The following is a 23,635-nucleotide window of genomic DNA, read 5'->3' on the forward strand; positions in this document are numbered from 1 at the left end:
TCTGCCCCCACTCCGATAATATTAAGTTTTTATGATAAAAATTTTATCTTTCTGGTTTGATTCTAAGCACCCTAATGTAATAAAAATACATCATAGTTCAAGATTTACTTATCGCTTTTTAAGGTTGGCATATTGTTTTTATTACTTATATGTCAAGATAATTATTGGAATTATTCAAGTCTCAAACCCCCACCCCAACAAGAATTTTGTCCAGTGATACCTCTGCTTTTAATAATATGGCTGTTAGAATATTAAATTATGTTTTGCAGACAATTCCATGGGCATTGAATTGGAATTATTATTATAAAAAATGTATATTAGAAGATGGAGCTTCCAGTGCACTTTCCAATTAAAACTAAATAAAAAAGAAAAGAAAATAGCAATCAAGTATTCTTCATCACAATCATAACAAGAAATACATCTCACTTTTAATTCATAATAAGAGTATCAGTTAAGAGATGAATAAAATCATCTAAAAATATTAAAGCTATATAATAAAATTATTATTTTAAGCAAAATGTTAAAGCTAAACACTAACATATTAAGGGTAAACAACTAAACATACGACACTAAAGAGTCTTGCATAATTCATCAATATCCAAGAGATATATTATTGATAACATTAGAAAAGTCTTTTAAAAAACACAATATATATTGAGGGTAAATGCTTAGTTAAGCATCATAAGTTATTTTCAATCAACTTTGCACTTAATATTATTTTTATTTCATATTTGTCTTACTTGAAAATTGGCTCAAGACTATAACCCAAACTTAAATTTAAATCTAACCCTAACAACTTCATTGTAAAAAAAAAAAAAAAAAAAAAATGGATGTAACTTAATCTTAACCTTCTTTTATACATAATTTAGAAGTCAATTTAAATAATAATCTACAACACTAGACTTAACGCTTACCTTCTATAAACTATACCTGTACTGAAGTTGTCAAGGTTGCCAGCCGAATTCTTATTTCAAAATCCTTATTCTAACAACACTAAAATACCTGAATTAAACCCCTAATTACAAGAAAGTCTATGAAAAGAATAGAAAATTAAATTCTTGTCCTTCAAAGATGAACATAAGTTTAAGTGTTCATTTTATAAAGGAAAATCATTTTTGAAAAATGTTAGATTAAAAATTAGGTTAATTTCATTGAACTAAACTTATAACTCTACTGTAAACAAGATTAATTAAAAAAGTTCAGAAATGATTTAACCATAGAAATCAAAGTTCAGAATCTGTTTCATCAAAATCAATAACTTTATACTAAAATGTTTATAGGTATAGACAATAAAAATTTGTATTGAAATATAAGCCTTTTAATAATCGTAAGGAATCAATGTTAGTAAACTGAGTTCTGCACAACATTACTTATAAGGAAAATGAAATTGATTACTTACGTGGTGTAGAAATATTTAAGAGTTCCCCTTTATTCACTAATTAGATTCAATATGAAATTGAACAAAACGAGTGGAATTAAGGGGCTCTCGGGAATCCAGCCATCTCCGAATAGCACTAAAGTGATAGCTCGGACGCTGTGATAACTAGATCCTTTGAGCCGAAAAAAAAGTTTAAAAAAACGTTACTTGAGACCACCCATAAACATGAGAAGACATCAAGAAAAACGAAGTAAGCGTTATCTGTATGTGTTATGAACAAGTAGTTTCATCGAAGTAAGCGTTTGGTGACAACACAGTGCACGGTCATGTCACTGATCCTGCAGACTGTTGAAGTAAATTAAGTTAGTCAACACAGCTTTTTATAGGAATCCTTTCAATGAACTTTGTACTATTTTTTGATTGGATAACAGTTACGTCATAAATAGCGTATTGACTTGTAAAAAGTGGTGCAATTTCTAAGGAGAAGAGACTAGAAACTAACCAAGGCTAAATGTCTAACCCCCGTGTGTCGGAGTTAAAACTCGAATAAATATATGCAAGCATGAGGTGCAAAACATCCTAATCATATTAAACGCATTAATAGAATTTTCATTATTCTAGCCATTTTTTTCATTTCTTAGATTTTTCAATGTTACTTTATTTTTTTGCATTATATGTATGTCATTAGTTTCTCTCTGCAGTAGTTCTGGAAGGTACCATAACATAACTGCATTATAATAGGGAGCTTAGGCAACTTTTATAGCCAATGTAAATCTTTTTTATTTAAAATGCATCGGATTCCTTAATATATTTAATTTTCAAAATGGTTTCTACCACTTCTGTAGCTTATTTAGTTCCAAAGATATTCGTGTTTTAATATTTTCAATTCATATACATTTTATGAAATATTTCCGTAAAGTTTCTCGTTAAACTTTTGGCACCGAAAAAAAAAAATTTTTTTTTCTTGTGTAAAAAGTTGCGTAAACAATAAAATATCTAAAGACGGGGGATTGACATAATTGATAAATGATTGACATAATAAATAAATAGTTGCAGAATCTATTTTTATGAGGGGACGAAAGAATTAGCTTAATTTACTTGTATATAAACAAAACTGAAACATTTAAAGTTTAAATAACTTTATCAATTCTAAAGCAAAACAACGTCCCCAAAAAAATTATTGTAGTGCAACCTTTTCTAAAAAAAATAACATCTATATATACATATATACTATTTATTTTCATGGGTGGGTTTTCATTCTTCGACACCTACATAAAATCATTTGTTAATTTTTTTGGACGAAGTTTTTCAAAAACGTTCGGTATATTTTTTTCCGCGATAAAATGTCACATGACAAAACTTCCTAATAGAAGATTTCGTAATTAAGCGGCAATTATGTATCACGTGATGTAATGTTTTTCTCGGGAGGGCAAAAATGTAAACAAACCAGTTATAAACACATATAAATATAAAAACAAACAAGTAAATAATTAAACATCAGGTATAAAATTTTAAAAATGATATAAATTTTCAAACATAAATGCAATTAAAATAAGAGTAAAGAGAAATCTAGTAAAGAATATTTTATTTGTACACCTTAAAGTCAATAAAATAGAATAAGATATGAACAGATAGTAAAGTTAAGTTGTGCTTATTAAAGCTTATTAAGTGGTGCTTGTTAAGGTTTTTGCAGTAAATTTATTTGTATTGTATTTATTTTCTTATTATTTAAAAATAATGTTGTATAGTATAACGTTATTTGTTCTTATATAACTCCTAAGTGAGTTTTAATTTTATTATTTATCATCATTTTACTATTTGATTTCTACGTTTAAAAAACAGTATGGTTAATGATCGCTGTGTCGTTGGTATTTGCAATAACGATAAACGTTACCCAGAGCGTTACAGAATACATAGTAATGTTACATCTGGAAAATTATGTTTCCACAAATTGCCTGCTGATGAAAGAACAAAGAACTCATGGATTCATGCTGTTTCTAAAGGGCGAAAGCACTTTGTTGTATCTAAACATTTTAAAGTCTGCTCTAATCATTTTGTCGATGGCCTGCCCACTTATGAAAACCCTAATCCTACTCTGTTTTTGACACACACTATGAATGTTCAATGTACTCCTGAAAAAAAAAAATCAAGACCTCCTCCAAAAATCAGAACAAGATCTCTCGGAAAACCAACTTCTATAAATATTCTGGAATCTATTACTTCTAACTCAGATACACTTACAGCTGAAGAATTATCTGATCTTATGGTTATTTTTTCCTGTGAAGAAAATCCCATCTCATTTGAAATTAGTCCACATGATAATGGTGGTACAGTTACAGAAAAATTCTTAAACCACATCTCCACCTCTCCAAAAGAAAAAGAGACTGAAAATCCAATTTTGTTTGAGATTAAAGCAAGTTATAATGGTAAAAATGATACAAACCTTACTCTATTACCAACATATGTTGCTTTACAGTTTTGTCATATTACTAGGGATTCGGATGTATCAACTTTTACCGGTTTACAAAATGCAAAAATGTTTCAAAGTGTTTTTAATTATGTCAAGCACAAAGCGGCAGTTATGAAGTATTGGGATGGAAATAAGAGGACAAATCGATTACGAAAAACTATGTCTAGTGTTGAATCTGTTGAGCAACCACTTCTAACACAAGATTATAATATTGATGTTAATTTATTTCCTATGAGAAAAAGTGGTCCTAAAAGAAAAATCTCACTGGAACAGGAATTTCTGTTAGTTATGATGAGATTACGCCTGGGTCTTTTGATTGAAGACTTAGCCTTCCGCTTTTGTATATCAGCTGGAACAGTATCCCAAATTATTATTACATGGGTCATACTATTATCTAAAGAGTTGGAGAGTTTGATTTTGTGGCCTTGCAGGAATACAATTCGGGGAACTATGCCAAACTGTTTTAAACGACTATATCCAAAAGTGAGAACAATTATAGATTGTTCTGAAATATTTTTTGAAACATCAAGTGTCGTTGATGTTCAAGCTTGTATGTGGAGTGACTGTAAACATCATGCAACAGTCAAATTTTTAATAGCAATAACTCCAAATGGAGCAATTTCATGGCTGTCTCCCCTATATGGTGGACGTGCCTCTGACATTTTTATTGTCAGAAATAGTGGTTTTCTTGATATACTTGAGCCTTATGACCAAGTTATGGCAGATCGTGGCTTTAAAATTAAGACAGACCTTGCATATAAACAATGTACACTTTGTATACCTCCAAGTGCTTGTAAAGGAATACAAATGTCAAAAGAAAAAGTTCAAGAAACATCAAACATTGCTAATGTATGTATTTATGTGGAGCAGGCAATAAAAAGGATGAAACACTTCCGTATTTTAAAAATAACACAGCCATTACTATACCTACCAATTATGAATAATATACTGCGTGTGTGTGCTGCTATATCAAACTTGAGAAAGCCATTAGTTTCTAAATAGTCTATTAAAAAAATTCAAGTTTACTGAATATTCTATTTTCTTTTATAATATAACAACCAGGGGAGTAGAAATTTTTATCCTGATCAAATAAATGGGATGTCTTAATAAAGGGACCGATTATTTTAAAATAAACTCAATAATTTTTAGAATGGTTGTCTAATGTTCTTGAATTTTTAAGGACTGTTTACACTAAAAATTTTTATTATTATCAGTTAGATACAGTATTACATTATCTTTATCAATTAGATACATTATTAAGCTCAGGATGGTGGGAATTTTTTGCAAAAGTTAATAATCTCCCCCACTTCCCTGTATTAAACACCTGAGATTATGTATATATAATCTTTATATAATAAATATAAGTTTATATTTTAAATATAAATGTAAATAAAAGTTAATTAAAACCATAATAAAACTCATTAACTTTCATATTAATCTCAAAGCCTCAAGGTTTTAAAAGAAGGAATTAAACATAATGACTGATAAGAAGGAATTAAACATAATGACTGATTTCATATAAATCATGTAACACATGTAAAGACATGTTATTGAAGATTAAAACTTAACACAAAGTAGACATAGAGCACATGTAACAAATCCAGTCTTGATCTACTATTAATTCATAGTCTTCTTTTTTTAAATTTTGACAAGAACAGTGGAACCAAGCGCAACATATTTCACATTGAATACTGCTACATTCATTAAATTCATTAGCACTGATTTCTGGCTCTTCAAGTATTAGTTTATCGTAATTTCCACAAAATGTTATAGGTTTTAATAGTAACAATGCTGGAGAAACATATGTTTTGAAAAAAATATCTAAATTTGTTTTCACCTTATCCCAGAGCTCTTGATCAAATTTTACTACTTCAACATATAAGTCTTTAAGTGTCCAAACAATAAAATATGCTGACTTGCAATTTGTGATAGCTATTTGAGAATTAATCTGTGTGTAATATTTATAATTCTTATTTAATGATATCTGATCATTTTTTATTGTAAAAAAATCACATTCATTAGCTCCTTCTTTAATTGTTTTATTAAAAATTTTAAAAGGACATTTAACTTCCAAACAAACCCTTCCATGGCATTTGCATACTATAAATCCGTCTGGGGAACAAGCGATATAAGGTCTTTCATAAAAAATAAAGAGACCACTTTTTTCAATTTTCAAATCAGTGTGTTTTGATACATGCTCTACATAAAAATTTTTTATAGCACTTTGCTCATGATCAATTCCCCATTTGGTAGAAGCAGTAATAAATTTTTCTTTATTTGGGTATAAAATATCAGCAACAAGAGGAGTTGTTTTAGGCTTCTTAGAACTGGTATTTTTAGAAAGGGTGTTAACTTTGGTGTATATACTATGATGTTTGGATGCAGTTATCCTCCCCTTTCTCATTTGAAACCAGGTATTGCTTTTGGCTTGATCTATTGTATTATATTCTACATTTTTAATTGTTTCCTGGGTCAAAACCATTTTTTCTAAAGATATTTTGCTCAAAGTTGTTTCATCAGTGTTAGGATGGTCAGAAAGTATTTTAAAAGATAATTCCTCAAGATCAGGATTACTTTCGAAATTTTCATTAGATTTTTTAATTTTTGATTTAAATATTACAGCAGAAGGCTCAGATATATGAATATTGTTTAAAAAAGTCTCAAATGAATGTTCATTAAAGTCACGATGGCTTTTAATTCTAGGATCAAATTCTTGCAATGCTTTCATTTGTGTGTTTTCCTTCTCATTGTTATCTGTTACATTATTTGCTATTCTTAACAACTAACAACTAACAACTAGGTCAGTTATTAAACATGGATTGATATCTTTTCGAGAAGATTTATTCCAGACACAGGCTTGTTCAGTGCATGTTGGATTACACCAACCTTTGTTATTAGCATATTCCATTTTATAAAGGGTGGCAATGACATGATTACAAACTTCAAAAGCTCCAGCCATACACGAACACCAAGCAGAAACTATGTCATTATTGCTAAAGGCAATCCAAAGTTTTCTTATTTCATTAATTTTTTGCGAACCACACACTTCGGAATATGCAAACAAAACGTCTTTTTTAAACTTGAAGTGCATTATAGGGCCTACAAAACCACTATCAAAAAATGAATATGCTTTTTGGTCTTTATACTTACCAATATATTCCGAATCAAAGTATTTTTTTTTTTAAGGATATACGAAAAAATATTTCCCATTGTTATACTTGGCCATTCAGCTACTAAGCCTTTTCTAATTTCCATAGGAACAGAGTTTGGGTCAATAAGATCTAAAGCTTTTAGTTTGTCCGCATATGATTGCTTAAGGTTTTTCTCCTGTTCTTCTGCTGTTTCTATAATTTCTATATTTAATTCCATTGCAGTAAATGCTCTTGCAACAAGCTCGATTTTACGTCCAGTTGTACTTAGCCCACGAACAGTTAAAAAATTAATAAGCTGTTTGACAGATAAATTCAAAAAATCTTCATAATTCTTAAGTGGCATTTTAAAAACTACTTTAAATGGTATATTTCCAAATATACTATTCTATTTGAAACAAATAATAAAAAATAAGTAAAGCGTTCTCTTTATTTTGTTTACAATTTTGCCCTCCCGAGAAAAACATTACACCACGTGATTCATAATTGCCGCTTAATTACGAAAAGGTCTATTATAAACAGCATTTTGGCATACAATTGAAATTTTAAACTACTGTCTTGACTATTAAATAAACTTTGTGATATGTATTTCTAAACTTAGAGCTTCCTTTTATAAATGCTTTAATTCAATTTTTTTTTGCCTGTTTCTTTGATAAAATCAATTAATCAATCCCTTTATATTTATACCTGCTTTTTTTTAGCGAACCACTGCTATTTGAAATGATATGTTTTTTGTAACATTCTTATAAAAACGAAAAAGGAATATTATTATTGATAAACGAGCTTTTAGTTATGTTACTCTTTTAAAAAATGTGATTTTTACGAAAAAAAAACATGATTCATTTTTGTGATTTTGAATATTATAACAAAATAAATCTTTTTCTTTAAAAAAAAAAAAGGATCTTTTAAAATCTTTTTAAAAGTTAATTTTTGAAATTTTGGTTCAGGTAATGTAAAAATAAAATTTCATGTGAGGTTGACTTAATGTCATAAAAGAAAGTCAAGAGTTAGTCAATATTTTTTAAATGAATAATTTCAGTTCTTATTAAGTTTGTTGCTTTATATATTCAAAAGTTGAATTTTTGAATTATTTTATAAAATTTATAAGAGATAATTTAGACAACAAAGTAAGAATTCAGCTAAAACAAAATGGCATGCAATAATTAAACGTGATTAGATTTGCATATGCATGATAGAATTCTTATAACGTTCTAATATTTGAAACCATTATTACTAAAAAATAAAAACCAGGATATTAATACTTTTAAAAGATAATTTTTAAACATAATTTACTATTATTCAAGATGACAAGTGTAAGTAATTTGTTGTACATTTTTGTACATTCAACTGCAAATTAGAGTACTTTGATTTTGAGACCCATATTTATAGACGATTCTTAATCAGCATAAAATTTTCTATCATAATCAATAATAAAAACGGGGAGAGGGGGGGGGGCTAAAAGTTGAGTAGAGCCGAATATATATTATTGTATGCAACGTACATATAACATAATTCATTTAGAGTTTTATCATTTAGAATGCATGTTTTAATTGCTACATCATTAGAACGGTACAACCTTTGTAATGCAAATTAGTTAGTGTAACAATAAAGTTTAGCAGTTGTAAAATATTATATAAGAAATATTGAGGGTATAACCCAAAATCTATATTTACCATAATCTATATTGACCATATTATCTTTTAAAACTTATTGAGTCCTTTTGACAAAATGACTTGGACCATCTTCTTGACCCATGCTTTTTTAAAAAATTGGTATAAATCTCTGCAATCATGTTCTCTTTAATATTGATAGGAGGATATTTTTCACTATTTGAAGCAACAACACCTTTTGTCAATATTGACTTTGTATGGCACACAGGTTTCTAAACAATAATTTGATCATTTCTTCTGTTGATGGCAGTCAATGGTAAATATTTTTACATCTTTTGATTTCAACCGATGAGAGTTTAGAATCTTTCTGTCGAAAAATTGATTGGTAGGTCTAACAACACTGACCTCATGAATCTTTAGAGTCCTTCTAACTTTCTTTTCATCAACTTCAAACACTTTGGAAGTCTTTGTAATTGACATAATAGAATTCTTTTCATCATACTTAAGTCATTCTGTGAACTTGTTTTTTTTCACAAGAGTTGGCATTTAAGCCCTTTCAGCATTATCATATTTCTATAACTACATATATACATAAACTTTACTTTTAAACACTCCAGGTATTCTGATCACTTCTCTTGTAGGTAAACCGTCGTGGATTAAATTTAACACTTCAGTTGTTTTAGCTTCAGTTTTTAAAATTATTTTTCAAACTAATTTTGTTCACTTTGTTGTCAAAACTACATTTCTGAACATCACAAAACACAAAAAACACAAAACTTTCCAATCAATTTAAGCTACGCAACCTTTCTTGATCTAATTTTTTAAAGTGTTCAGTACTGGTTTTTACATTGATATATTCCATCTATGGATTCAAAAATCACAGATTTGTTAGGTAAAAATAAGTTATGCTATGTAAAGAAAAGTTACCTTTATATTACAATACTACTCTTAAAAAGCAGAGAAAGATTTACTTAAAAATATTTTTTATTGCAGATTTTGCAAAGTTAGGTTATTAGTGAAATTATTATTATTCTTATTAATCTTTTATTCACAGATTTTCTTGTCAATTTGAAATTATAGATTAGTGGATGATCTTGGTAAATTTCAAGCAATTAAATGGTCATAAAAAACTTATACAAGAATTTAGGATTTGAAATCATTTAAAGAATTGAATTTCAACTAATGAATATTTTATGGGGACTAGACATCATATTCATATCATGTATTCATCATCGACTAGTTGGATGAGCTTTTGAAAAAAGTTATTTTCAGATAATGCGCATTGCATATTCGAAATGATAACAATCGTAAGTTCTTCAAGTGCGAATACAGGGTTTAGTTTTTGCGGGCACAAAAGAGGAAGGGTTTAAATGAAGCGAATGCACGCCAATAAATGCAATAAATCATCAAGTTGATAGTTTGGTAGCAAACAAAAAAAGTATTTTAACCGCCTCTTTATATCGAAACGCCTCTTTGTATGGAATAGCTCGTTAACACGTCTTTGGGACATCGATATATAAAACTATATGATTTAAAATCAAACATTTTTGTACTTTTGATAAGAGCACCTCTTCTTTTTTCATGAGCTGTCAACCCATAAAGAGCAATTCACAAACAGTTTTAGTAAATCAGGTTGATCCCCCTCAATTCGTAGACGATCACTACTTACTCAGAGTTAAAGAGTCTTTCTCGCTGCTGACGTTGGATCATATAGCTCTTCTAAGACTTCCCTTCGTCTACTTCGGAATTTCCGTCTTCTCATCATCAAATTTTTTTTTTTTTAAAGATTTTTTTCTAGTTCAATATTCCATATCGAATTTATTTGTTGTTGACATCCTTATTTCGACTTTGCATGACTGTAAGCTTTGAAGTATCCTTAAAATAACTCTTTGTTCAAATTGCCTCAGTCCATTTTATATAGATTTTAAAATTTTATAGTGATTTTTATATAGAGTTTAAGAAACTAATGCTTAAAGTAAAGTAAAGCATTTCGAAGATTTATGAAATCTTATGTTCGCAGTTATTATTTTTTAATTCTTTCCTTACCCTCCCCACTTCCCACCTCATCTCCCCCTCCTCCCCCCCCCCCCCCCCCAAAAAAAAAGGTTTGGACGGCCCCTCAATGATAAAACTTAAATATTTTTTATTATGCACGGTTACCATGACACACATAGATTGGCAATTCTAAAAACATAATGGACTTGAGTAAACATGCACTGCTCATATAGTTTCACTAAAAAATATGATGTGCAATCAAATGTGACATGTAACAATTAGGATGTTTTAAATTTGGTTTCAAATATGGGACAAGAGTTTCACTATACTATGCCTTCTTCATGTTCTTTTGAGTACAACAATTATCAGGTATATCAAGTTGGTTTATTATAATATTAGGCATGTTAAATACTGAAAACTATATCTGACACTTAACAGTTCTTTACATACAATCATACATACATATATACAATCATACAAAGAATCATACATACATACATACATACATACATACATACATACATACATACATACATACATACATACATACATACATACATACATACATACATACATACATACATACATACATACATACATACATACATGCATGCATGCATGCATGCATACAATAATGAAAGTAGCAAGAGCTTAAACTTAACTAAACATATTATGTATTTTAGATGATATTGCATGTTATATAAAACTAGTACACATATATGATATAAATTGTCTTTTTGCATTGCAGAATAGCCATCAAAATGATCCAGTGTTAACATTTAGCAGATATTGTCAACCAAATATTTATACAACAACCACAAAAACTGACCACAATGTTAAACCAATGAATACAGTTTTATCAAATGATATATATAAAAAAGCTCCAGGTCATTGGATGATGAACTACAATCAAAATATTTTTCAAAGAGTAAGATAAGATTTTAATTATGTACACTTCCTATTCTTCCAGTTTCTCTTCCTATACTGCATCTTTTTTATAATTATGAAGCTAAAACATAGCTTCAAATCAGTAAAAAGTTAAGGAGTTTAAAGCCTGACAGGTTAAATACAAAAATCTCTCTATGTTCTTTTTTAAATGAATTTATAAATTAAGTGAGTTACTTAAGTGAATAAGTTAAGTGAATTACTTAGATTGAGATATACTATATTGTTTATTTTAAAAAGTACTTACAGTTAGACTTCAAAGATACTCCAATATACTGCAGTTTGATCATTTGAAGTAAAATAAGTTAAAAAAGCCAATATGCAAAGTAAAATTATTATCTTGTTGTAAAGAAATGTGACTGCTATGATTAGTAAAATAACTCTGTATATGACAAAAATGTCTTATGCTATTATTGAATGTCAAATTTTTGTACAGTTATTTCAATGTTCTAAATTCTGAATTAGCTGAAAAGTATGCTGGCAATGCTCTATTACATCATCATGCACATATTGAGTAAAGCAAGACCATTTATTTGGTGACATTTTTTTTTGGTGACAAGATGTTTTGTCACCAGTTTTAGTTATGAATAAACTTTTATCAGATCTTTTAATTTTGGGCAACTTGGTATAAAACTAAATTTAGAACATAATTCCCAAAACAGCAATTATGATTTCATTTTTAAATGTAATGTCAGTGAGTGTGGCAAAAATAAATGATAATTTAGTGTTCTAAAATAGTATCTGATGTTCTGAAATAAATCTGAATTTGCAAAGTGAAAGGATGCAAAACTTCAATAAAATCATTTAATAGTTTGTACTTTTTGGTCCCCACTTGTTTTTCTACACCTAGTTATTTTTGCAGTGGTGTTAAAGCTTTGATCAGTTAGGAATTTTATTAGAGGGTAATAAAACTATTGAATAACATGATAATTTTAGCTTTAAGAGCTACAACTAGCTTCAAATTGATTAACTTTTATCGTATCCTAAAAAGCTTTATTAAATAATAATTAAAAAAATGATCTGGGAATCTTTATTATGGAATTTACGAAATAATAAAAAGATTTCACGAAAATATAAGTAAAATTTATGATCTTATTGTATTTTTTGTTAATTTGATAATTTATAAGCAGTTATCTGGTAAGCATTTTTCAAGGATTCTCTTTACTTATTTTTTAGAACTAGAAATGGTCAATTTTACAACATTTGTTAACATCTTGTTGTTATAAGACTGCTAAAAAATTATAATTTGGTCAGTATTTTCTTAGAATTTTAAAACTTTTAATTTTAAATAGTTCTATAATTTAGATTAAGTCTAAGTCAGAATGTAAAAAACTATCAATCGATAATTGTTTGTCTGAAATGAAGTCACAGTTTACTGGATCACCCGAATTCAGGCTTAGAACAACATTCTCTTACAACTTGCAACCACCCACATTTGAGCACCACTTAACAAATGGACCTCTTAAAGTAATTTTTTGTTTAGTTTTTAATAGGTAATCTATTATTATGAAGTTATTAATTTTTATGACTTGTTTTAGACACTAGTACCCTCGACAAAAAATCCTTATATGTCTGGAAATTCTTATTTTGTTCAAGACAAAGGTGTTCTTAGTTACCATTCAGATCCTTATATGTCTACATCACAAAAAGATTTCAGGACATTTTTGAGGTAAAAAGTATTAGTTATAAGTTGAATATACTCAAGAATTTACTGAGATTAATTATTTTGTAGATATAAAATTATCATTAGGTAAATTTTTTTTTATTCAGAGAAGAAAAAATGAAGGGAAAGACTTTTGGCACAAAATCAACATGTAAGATTGATCGAAACAAACTGGTTAGCAGTTCATCTTATCTTGGTCACTTGCATTCCAAATGTATATAAAATGGAGTTTTTATATCACTTTATTGGTGGCGATCTATTGGTTTTAGTTTAAATTGATCCTAGTATATGTTATGTTAACACCATAATTACAAGATGTTTTTGTTTGTTTTTTTTTGTTTTATACAAATTAGTTTCTGATTCCATAGACGTGTCGTGCCCAGGAGTTTTATTTAGAGGAAAAGATGGGAGTTAGTTGTGTTGCAAAAAAACCATTGTTACCCATAGTAATTTTATGTAAAAAAGTCAATTTCAAATTAAGGTTAAAACAAAAAATTTAATCAGGATGTAATATTGTTTGTAAGGGTGGTTGTATTAAATTTGAGTTAGTAATACTTTCAGTCTCCTTTCTTTTCCTCTTTTTCTAAAAGGGGACTTTCCATTTTATGTACTCTCTTTTATTAAAAGAATTTGATCCTTAAGGAGGTTGAAAAACCAAGCCAATATTTGGTTTAATTAGAATCTAATTTAAGCAGTTTCTGCTCAGTTATATCTTCCATTTTCTTTCATCTCAGCTGTATCTTCGATTGATTTTCTTTTTTCTACGTAGCCGGTATGGGGTGTTCAAGTGATGGAGAAAAAATTTTTTTAGTTTCAACAGAATTATATTTGCTACAGTCAATCAACAAGGGGAAGACCAAGAGGAAGACCCTGTCTGCAATTACACAATACATTAAAAAAAATTAATTGTTTGTTGCCTTACTATCTACTAACTAATCAACTAAAAGTCCATAGTTAACCTTGCTTCAGGTAGAAATAGTTGTTCTATGAATTGCCATAACAAAGGTCAAAAATTTTTCAAAATTGTTTTTTCAAAATTGTTTTTTTGCAATATAAGGCGGAGTACCATCCTTGGTCAACATATAATTCCTGTTAAAGTATTTCTCCTCCAGCCATGGTAAAGCTTTGTACTGAAGGACCTTATAAGAAAATCCAGCTCACTTTTTCAAAAAATGGAGAGGCATCTTTTTTCCGTCAGACGTCGCGACTTTTAGAACCATGACTTGAGCTGATGCTTGGTTCTATATATTCCTTTCATGTTAAATAACTTAGCAATTTCCGATTGTAGAGCTTTTTAAAACCGCGTCATAAGCATTTTTTCATTAGGAATTTTTTTATTATTTGTTAATGCAGCTTCAGCTAATGCAATACTTTTTTGAATGTATGTATTAAATGCAACAGAAGAAAATTGTTGATTAAACCATTCTTGTTAAATGCCAGTAAAGCAATAAATAAAATGTTGGTTGATAATTTAAATGCAAGAAGGTAGTGTAACTTTTGGCTTCGGTATCGCTTTCCAAACAACAAAGACCAAAATACTGTTTCGGCAACGTTCTACTTCTTCGGTTTCGACCGAAATTTCGGTTCAAACTATTACGTAATTAACCGAAACTTTGACTAGGAGATTTTTTTGAAGTTTAGAATATTTGTTTTTATTTTAATGTGAAACCATGATGATTTTCTTATTAAATTTGTGCTTTAATTTTTTGAGGTCATAATAAGTTTTTAATTACAGCATTGCAGTAGTTTTAGCTGAAACCAAGTTATATAACACCGGTTAACAAAGTTTTATTTTTATTTTTGTCAAATGAAAACAAATCTAAAATTTTGAATGTACTAGGGTCACCAAACAATATTATATAAATGAAAAAAAATTGACATATCAGCCTACCCAACATAATACAACAACTTAAAGATGTCTTATGCTGGGTGGGAGGTTTCCTTGTAATATCAAAGCATATTTTCGTAAAAAGTACAAAAATCAGCTGCATTTAGAGAAACTCCATTTCCCTTGTACTCCATTTCCCTTGATAGCGCTTCTCGATTAAGGAAATGTCCTAATGGAACCTCTCGCCTTGTTCGTGATTTACGGCGTCCAAATTTGCCGGAAAGAAATCCAGATGAGAGTCCAGCATACGCTCAGGTTGTTCTATAAGTAATGCATAATTTCTTTTGTCTGTTACCAATCAGCAAATGAAAATATTTCTGGAATGTTTTTTAAACATATATGTTGTGGATTGTTCTCTTTGAGAATTTAGTTATGAACAATATTTCTATGGAAGACAGAATTTTCATCATCAAATACTATTATGGAAAAGGGGGTCAAAGTGCAACAGCAGTACTGCGAAAGTTCAAACAAGCACGAGGTTTAATAAAAAAATCTATTCACCACACACGCATCAAAAGATTAATTGATAAATTTGAAGAAACAGTCAGTGTTCTCGACCAGCAGAAATCAAGTTGCCCATTTTTAGAAGAAGAACGAACATCAGTTGTGACGGAATCACTGCACTTTATTGCTTTGAGAAAAGTTGCTGCTCCACTCACTAAATTGTAGACAATCATAGCCGCCGAGAGAAGGGGGTGGGTGGACGGGGTAGATTCCCGGGGCCCCGTGTGTGTACAAACAAATTTTTTAAAACAATTTTCAAAAGATTTAAATAATTTTGACTTTTAAAAGATTTAATTAACTTTTATTTTTAATTTTCAATGCCCAGAGCACGCTTCTTTTGGTCCTGGGTATATAATTGATCATAATGAAGGCCCCTTAAGAAAACTTCCCCGGGGCCCAAAATTTCTCTCGGCTGCTATGCAGATGATCTCTAAAAGATCCATTCATCAAACCCTCCGCAAAAGGTTTCAAATGTTTCCTTATAAGTTCAACATGCTTCAGGAGTAGAAAGCTACATTTTGCTATTTGGCTGCTTCAAAACAAAGAACTTTTGGACTTTGTATAGTGGAGTGATAAATGACACTTCTATATCAGCGAAATTAATGGTCTAAAAAAAATCCAAATACTTCTTACACAATGCCACTGCATTTGGAGAAAGTCACTGTTTGGATGGGTGTTTCCAAGACGTTTAATGTCCGTCCGTTTTTTTTTAACGACTCCTTTAACGGTGAACGATATCTTGCCATGCTGAATTATTTTTCGTTTTGCTAGCTTATGTTAAAATTGTGCATTTTCAAACACCCCATATTTCTAAGGACAAGTTACACCTTAACTTTTTATATGACATTATAAGTTCATTTAATAAGTCTTTGTAATTTTCCACTTTTTGGTTTCCTAAAAAGTTTTGGATAACATTCATAAAACTTTTCCAGGAAAGATCATTCAGTTTTTCTGCAATGCTTTTATCCTTCATCAGTTACCGATTTTGTAGATCTAAAAGTATTCCCTCTTTAGTTTTTGCCTCGCTAAGTTTAGGGAATTTATCTTTCAGATAAAATTCCATTGTCATCTTTATGCATAGCTTTTACAAAATTTTTTATCAGGCCATGCTTTGTGTCTAACAGTGGTCAAAGTATGCCATTAGGATTCACGAAAGGATCATTTTTCACATTTAATGGCCTGGAGTAAGTGATTCACGCTTGGACCACACTTTCTTTATATAGTGACTTTGTCTATGCTGTCCCATTTGCAAATGAAACAGCAAAATTATGTATAACCAAGTTGTAATCCTAGCAAAAGTGCAATTACTTTAAAATCGCCACAAATTTTCCAAGATTATTCACTGGATTTAAGTTTTTCTAGACGATATTTTATATTTTTGCAAGTCTCTTTCATATCAAAACTATGAGCAACAGAACTATGACCATCAGAACTATGAGCAGCAGACACTGAAGGAAGTTTGTTTCCGTTATGCAGCAACACTATTTTTAAAAATATGAAATTTTCGTATCAGAAGTAAGTAAATTCCAGTCGTCTAATAGACACCAAAAGCTTTGCCTTTTTTTCAGACAGATTCAAATTACAAACTAATTTATTTAAATTATTTTTTGTGCGATTCTTTTGAAGTTTTTGGTTGAAAATTGATGGCTCATAAATTGGGTCGATATCTTGAGATACTTTATCGTCGATGTCGCAAGCAAAACGCGTCAAAAATGTCCAAATTATGAAATTTTACAGGACATATAAAAAAACTGTTTATTTTGTCAATATCATGTAATCAACTATAAATCTTTGTGAATTCAAAAATCTTTTAACAATACTTGAAATATAATTAAGCTGCTATAATATTAAGCACAAATGTTCCTTGTACTAAACAACAATTTTCATCAATAAAATAAATTTTGAAATTTTTTTACTTAATTCAGGCTTTTTGATCAAATCGAAGGCTTTGGCACAGACTGTTCGCAGATGAATAGGATGGCTCTGTTAGCCAGACTGTTCGCAGATGAATAGGATGGCTCTGTTAGCCAAAGACAAGTTTGGAAACTGGATAATATGCTAACCAGTATAATTGATTTAGCTTATCATTCTCAAATCATGTTTTAAGTGAACTTCAAATTATAAAATGTCTCATATGTTCTACTTTTTCCCGGTTCATTTTGAGAAAACGATTCTGAGACGCAGACCCATAGTTCATAACTTAAAACATTTTTACCTGTTGAAAAATAGCAGTTTACCGAACAAAGTTACATTTGTTCGGTAAGGTCAACTCATTTTTGCGGGTTAACCGCATTATTGCTTAACATCATCCAAATAAGCTTTAATCCATTATTTTCAGCATTCTGTTTACCACGCTAATGGGTATTAAAAAACCAGCTGGAATAAGCCAATAGAATTTCAACATGAAATCGAAAAAACATCTTTTTAAACGTTGAATTAAGAACATAAACGGAAGATTCTCAATTGTTTTTTCCAATATTCATTCTTTTGGTTGTTTCTTTTTTTTTCAGTTTCAGACAAAAGGAATTTACATGACTTTTTCCACGGCAATAACAACCTCCTCCATTCTTTTCATGATTTTAATCCTTTATTACGAACATTGTAAAGTTTTGTAAATGCGAGTTGAGATTACCTTAAAAAAAATTATGCCGTTGCTTTTTCAAACGAACGTTTGAATTCTTATTTTAAATGTTTGCTAATTAAAATCATTTTTAGAATGGCGTTAATTTGAAGCTTGTTAAAAATTTAGACTGTTTAACAAGCTCGCATAAGTGCCAACTTTTAAGAACAGATTTCTGCTCTTAAGTGCAGCTACTTATGCGAGACGAGGGGGGTTTTATAGGAGAAAATATACTTCTGCGAGGTGTTTTTTTATTTGAGTTATTTTGATTGGTTTGATGAATACAACTGGCTTTTGTGAAGAAAAAAAAAAGTAAAATTAAATCTTATAGCGCTGACTAAAGTTCAACACCAGCCAATATATAAGAATGGCATTTAGACTGTCCAAAGGATTAAAGGACCCGAAGGTATAGTGTTTAAAACTTACTTTTGGATATTATAAAAACTGTTGTGTAAACTTAGGTTTTATATGTAAATATATCCTATAGACATATGACGCTGAAAAATCTTGTTTAGTTTATTCCTTTTTTCATAAGACGTGTGTTGGAGGTGTGTCATTTTTGTCAACACATACTAATTTCTAACATATCTAAATAGCTATCATGTCTATGCAATCACATATTTGCAAAAAAAAATTAAGCGAATCTACAAGTATATAATTACGCACAACTACTCAGTTAATAAATGGCAACTATTTCCCTCTAACCCTAGATTTTTCGAAATGGATCAGTATTGCTACGTTACTTATCAAATATTAAGGTATATGTATGTAACTGCTTTGTACAGTAGTTAGCTAGCTAGTAAGTCAAACAAATATATAAGTAATACAAATTCTTTTTTAAACATGCGTATTTAGTATGATGATATGGTATTTAATCCAACAAATTCCCCTCGAAAGAAGCCTGAAAAAGGTTCCAAGTTGTCTTTTGGTGAAACAATGTCTGATCACATGCTGGTTGTAAACTGGACTTCAAAAAATGGTTGGAGCACACCAAGGATAATCCCTTATGATAATATTGCATTGAACCCAACTTCATCTGTATTGCATTATGGATTAGCTGTAAGCTATATTTTTCTACAAATGAGAAGTATTTCCTTAGAAAATTAAACTGTCATTTTTTTAGTTAGATAACAATTAGTTTAACTTAAAATTGATTTTATTACTGATCAAATTTTAACTTGCATTTGGAAAAAATCTTGATAAAGAAATGAAAAATGTGTATTTTTTAGAGATTAGTTTTACATTTTCAGGTAACTAAATTAGTGTCCCTTTTTCTCAGCTACTAGGCATGAGGAAAAGGGATGCTAGAAATATTAAACTTATATTAAAGATGCTTTTATTCATAACTGTACCTATTTTAAAGTTAAACAAATTTACTATTTAGCATGATGAACACATGTTTGAGTTTAATCTGCATTTTTTTTTAGTAATAATAGCTAAAGTAAATGGTGCTAAAAAGTGATAGTTTGTTCCATATTATATAGTGCTCAGTCTTAGTTTGTGTTGCACCTTTAGTGTTTTGAAGGTATGAAAGCATACAAGAGTGCTGATGGTAGCTTATATATGTTTCGTCCAAACGAAAATATGAATCGCTTTTATAAATCTACTACAAGATTGAGCTTGCCTGTAAGTAAAAAGTATCTTGAGCAATATTCACTAATAAAATCTAATTTTGCTACATTTTATTGTTGTTCAATTTTGTTTTATTTTTAGGCATTTGATAAAGATGAATTGCTAAAGTGTATTGCAGAGTTGGTGAGAGTTGATCAGAGCTGGATTCCTGAAACAGAAAACTCATCCTTGTACATTAGACCAACAATGATAAGTACTGAGGTTGTTTATCTAATAATCTTAAAAGCATTTAAAATTGAAAAAAGATTTTCAGATGAAATATTTTTTATCTATAATTCAAAATTTTACTGAAAGAATCACTACTTTATTTTTAGTCAACTCTTGGAGTTAGACCACCTGAGAGTGCCATGCTTTTTGTTATAACAGGTCCTGTTGGACCATATTTCTCAACTGGTACTTTTAAGCCTATCTCATTGCTAGCAGATCCAAATTTTGTTAGATCATGGCCAGGTGGAATAGGTGACATAAAGGCAGGAGGGTTAGAGATGTTTTATTTATTTAAAAATTTCTTTGTAATGTTAAGTTGTAGATAAAAGTGTAAAAGCCCAATTGTGTTAATTTCAAAGTTACATTTTTTTTTTTTTAATGTTGTCTTTCTGTTTTTAGCAATTATGCTCCAACAATATATGCTCAGCGCATTGCGGAATCAAGAGGATGTGCACAATGCTTGTGGTTGTTTAATGATGAAGTAATTTAGCTTTAAATTGATTCTGCATGAAATTGTTTCAAGTTATTTCTGTTTGGTATTCAAAAAAATGCAACAAAAAAATCACAAATAATTCTTAATAGAATAATACAACAAAACAATATAAACAATTCATAACTATAATACATATTTAAATTTAATAAACCATTTTTTTAAATTAATAAAAGGCACAAAAATAACTCATTTAAAGTTAACATTAAACAAACTTATAATAGAACAAAATTAAATGTAATCTCAACATTAATATTAGGATAATGATACAATATTAGAATATTGTTTGTTAAAATCTTAATACTATTCTAATTTTGAACAGTATTTGATTAATGATTGGCCTCTGAGACTTGTTTAACGCATATTAAATGAGCCTTTAAGTTAATCTTTTCAATTTGCATTTTAATTAAAAACATTCTGTGGAAAATAAAAAGTTGGTACAGCTTCTTTAACAAATTTTCAGTTGAAGGCTAAACTGCTATTCATTCAGGTGGAAATGATTAGGAAAAAGAACTTAATTTTTTGTAAAAGTAAAAAAAAAATTTTCTGCATATATTTTTCAGTCACAAAATTGTTCTTTCTGGATGATTTTTCTTGAGGCTTGAAAATGCAACTGCAGCAAAGAATAACAAGAGACCAAATAGTTAAAAAAATTTTAAAATTTGAGTTTAAGCCTTAAGTAATTCTGTTAACTCTAAAGTAAAAAAACTTTGTAGTTGTTACTTGTTTACTTTTATTTTGTGGTGTGTTAAAGTATAAGCTTCACTTTACCACAAAAAAGTGTAAATGGACCCAACTTTTGCACATTATTTAAGATTAATTTTGATATATTTCTTTTTTTTTTTTTTTTTTTTTTCTATTTGCAAAATGTTTATATGTAAGATCTTCTTTAACCTTTTTTTAAAAACAGGTCACTGAGGTTGGCACAATGAATATTTTTATGCATTGGATCAATGAGCAAGGAGGTTAGTTTTTACATAATTTTTTTTTTTTTTTCATCATTGTTAAAAATTTTTTTTATATTTTGTGATGCTTTTATTCATTATAGAGGAAGAGTTAATTACACCAGCATTAAATGGTCTGATTTTACCTGGTGTTACAAGAAAATCCTTATTGGAGCTTGCTCAAGGATGGGTTTGTTTTATTTTGTCTCATATGGCCTTTTACTTAAATATGATTTTTAAAATAATATTCTTGTCTTTTTTTTTTTTTTTTTGGAAAAGAAAAATAATCTAATATCTTGATATTCATCCTGGGTTATATATTGATGTATTTGTTTATTTTTTATTGCTTTTTTTGAACCCTGTTTTTAAGTTTTAATTTGTGATGATAAATTACTTTTGAGATTTTTTCATTTAGAAGCAATTTAAAGTATCGGAAAAATCTTTTACAATCCACCAAATGGTTAAAGGTGCAAGCGAAGGAAGAGTGAGTGTTGTGTATATGAATTTTAAGTAAATTTCTACTATTGCATGAAGTAATCAATGAAAATGACATGTGTTTTTAGATAAAAGAAGTTTTCGGAGCTGGTACTGCGTGTGTGGTTTTACCTATTGAGAAGATATTATTTGAAAATAAGGTATTTGTCTTATAAATTACAATTTTTATTCAAAATTCATAGTGTATCAAAAACTAAAAAATGTCAATTTTCTAATTTAAAATCAAAATTCAAAATTTGAACATGAAAATTTAAAGCTATAAAATTGGGTTATGAATGTGAAACAATTTGGTTTATAATTGTGTAGGCTTAAAGTATGAATTTGCTATTGAATTAAATATTGGTATGAGTATGTCTTCTCACAGTTTCTTAGAGTTGATACACCGAATGGTTTTCCATTAGCCCAAAGGCTTTATAAAGAACTCACAGATATTCAGGTTTTTATTTATTTTTTTGACTTCTTTGTGGTTTTTTAGATTTTTTGTAAATATTCTGTTCGTTGTGGACAGTTTATTTGCTGTATTATTGCAATGTTCAAAATACAAAATGAATTTTTTTTATACAAATAAATTGTTAGTTTTTTTCATTTGTTCATCATTTGTTTAATGGCAGTACAAATTATACTTATATTTGACTCCAAAAAAGTTATAATTTGTACTGCCATTAAATATATAATGAATGTTATACACTTAATGAATTCAATGTGCCTGATGTAGCTAGAATATCTCTTTTTATACAATTTAGTATTTCTCTTAATTATGGTCTGAAATAAAATGTACACTTTTGTAAAATGCGTCGCGGTAAAATACAAACTTTTTTTCTTTAAAATGAAAATTTTAAATATATAATAACCTTAAAATTATTCACATGAAGCGCGAAGCAGACATTTTTTTTTTTTTTTCGAGCATTTTTGAGGTGGGCTTTCTTCATAAATAGATTTTTTCCTAATGATCGTCATTTAAACTGATTTTGAGTTCATTTACTTTCTAGTACGGTCGCAAGTCGCACCCTTGGAGTTATCTGGTCAACAAAAAATAAAGATTCATTTTTAAGGCTGAATTTTACGTTGTATTTATTTTAAGTATTTAATATTTAAGTGTTTGTAATTTATTAAATTATGATCTTAGAAAAAAAAAAAAAAAAACTTAAAATTATACGGCGGCATTTAAGAAGTTAAAAGAATTCTTTCTTTTTTTTTTTTTTTTTTTTTTAGCAAGCTCTAAAATATGAGAATCTATAGAGACTTAGTTAACCTGTTTTTTTTGCTGCTGTAAACACGTAACCACTTTTTGACGTGGTTTTGGTTGTTTTTTAGCTTGTTTCTTAATCTTTTTATTCGTTTATTTTTAATCTTATTGGTTTTTAAATGTAACCTTGGGTGAGACTTAAATGTTTACGGCAAATTTTTTTTATGTCATTTATTACTCTGAAATTTACTTGAAATAAAAAATGCATAAAAGAATTTACTGTCACACTTAACTAAATCCAGAAATTTATTTGACTCAAATACAACGCAACACAACCCTACAATTCTTTGTAATCACATCTAATTGAAATTACGGGAAAGTGTTTGGAAGGTTGAATCATAAAAAGACTTGCATTTTTAAAAATGCCTCATTCTGCAAGATACTGGCCAGCATGTCATC

The 23,635-nt window shown here is 29.0% G+C and overlaps 4 protein-coding genes across 6 annotated transcripts; 3 read left to right on the forward strand and 1 right to left on the reverse strand.

Annotated features, from left to right (window-relative positions):
• Positions 1 to 2,835: 2,835 nt before the first annotated feature.
• LOC145186922 (uncharacterized) lies at positions 2,836 to 4,874 on the forward strand. Of its 2 annotated transcripts, none has more exons than XM_090071447.1 (2): positions 2,836 to 2,879; positions 3,221 to 4,874. In XM_090071447.1, exon 2 carries the CDS (start codon positions 3,222 to 3,224, stop codon positions 4,848 to 4,850), a length of 1,629 nt encoding a protein of 542 aa, XP_089927573.1. In that variant the 5' UTR covers positions 2,836 to 2,879; position 3,221; the 3' UTR covers positions 4,851 to 4,874. The 2 variants fall into 2 exon arrangements, with proteins under 2 accessions (XP_089927573.1, XP_089927572.1); XM_090071446.1 differs by lacking the exon at positions 2,836 to 2,879 and adding an exon at positions 2,979 to 3,070.
• A 497-nt stretch (positions 4,875 to 5,371) lies between these two features.
• Positions 5,372 to 6,827, reverse strand: LOC149879091 (uncharacterized). The gene has a single exon (XM_090071457.1). The coding sequence runs from the start codon at positions 6,574 to 6,576 to the stop codon at positions 5,413 to 5,415; it is 1,164 nt and encodes a 387-aa protein (XP_089927583.1). The 5' UTR covers positions 6,577 to 6,827; the 3' UTR covers positions 5,372 to 5,412.
• A 3,938-nt stretch (positions 6,828 to 10,765) lies between these two features.
• On the forward strand, positions 10,766 to 13,526 carry LOC145180900 (uncharacterized). Its single transcript, XM_090071472.1, has 5 exons — positions 10,766 to 10,971; positions 11,351 to 11,530; positions 12,853 to 13,014; positions 13,086 to 13,216; positions 13,318 to 13,526. Exons 1-5 carry the CDS (start codon positions 10,909 to 10,911, stop codon positions 13,430 to 13,432), a joined length of 651 nt encoding a protein of 216 aa, XP_089927598.1. The 5' UTR covers positions 10,766 to 10,908; the 3' UTR covers positions 13,433 to 13,526.
• Positions 13,527 to 18,309: 4,783 nt separating this feature from the next.
• LOC145180896 (branched-chain-amino-acid aminotransferase-like) lies at positions 18,310 to 23,444 on the forward strand. 2 transcript variants are annotated; one of them, XM_090071456.1, is made up of 13 exons: positions 18,310 to 18,628; positions 18,933 to 18,980; positions 19,078 to 19,281; positions 19,738 to 19,848; positions 19,936 to 20,055; positions 20,169 to 20,332; positions 20,461 to 20,542; positions 21,462 to 21,516; positions 21,600 to 21,685; positions 21,911 to 21,979; positions 22,059 to 22,130; positions 22,355 to 22,426; positions 22,980 to 23,444. In XM_090071456.1, exons 1-13 carry the CDS (start codon positions 18,590 to 18,592, stop codon positions 23,025 to 23,027), a joined length of 1,170 nt encoding a protein of 389 aa, XP_089927582.1. In that variant the 5' UTR covers positions 18,310 to 18,589; the 3' UTR covers positions 23,028 to 23,444. The 2 variants fall into 2 exon arrangements, 1 of the variants encoding a protein (XP_089927582.1); XR_016446846.1 differs by having other exon boundaries at positions 18,354 to 18,628; positions 22,297 to 22,426; positions 22,980 to 23,133.
• Positions 23,445 to 23,635: the final 191 nt, after the last annotated feature.

This window comes from Hydra viridissima, unplaced genomic scaffold, assembly GCF_058129835.1.
Source record: "Hydra viridissima isolate aposymbiotic clone 2 unplaced genomic scaffold, HvirCarnegie_v1 scaffold_14, whole genome shotgun sequence".
Taxonomy (NCBI): domain Eukaryota; kingdom Metazoa; phylum Cnidaria; class Hydrozoa; order Anthoathecata; family Hydridae; genus Hydra; species Hydra viridissima.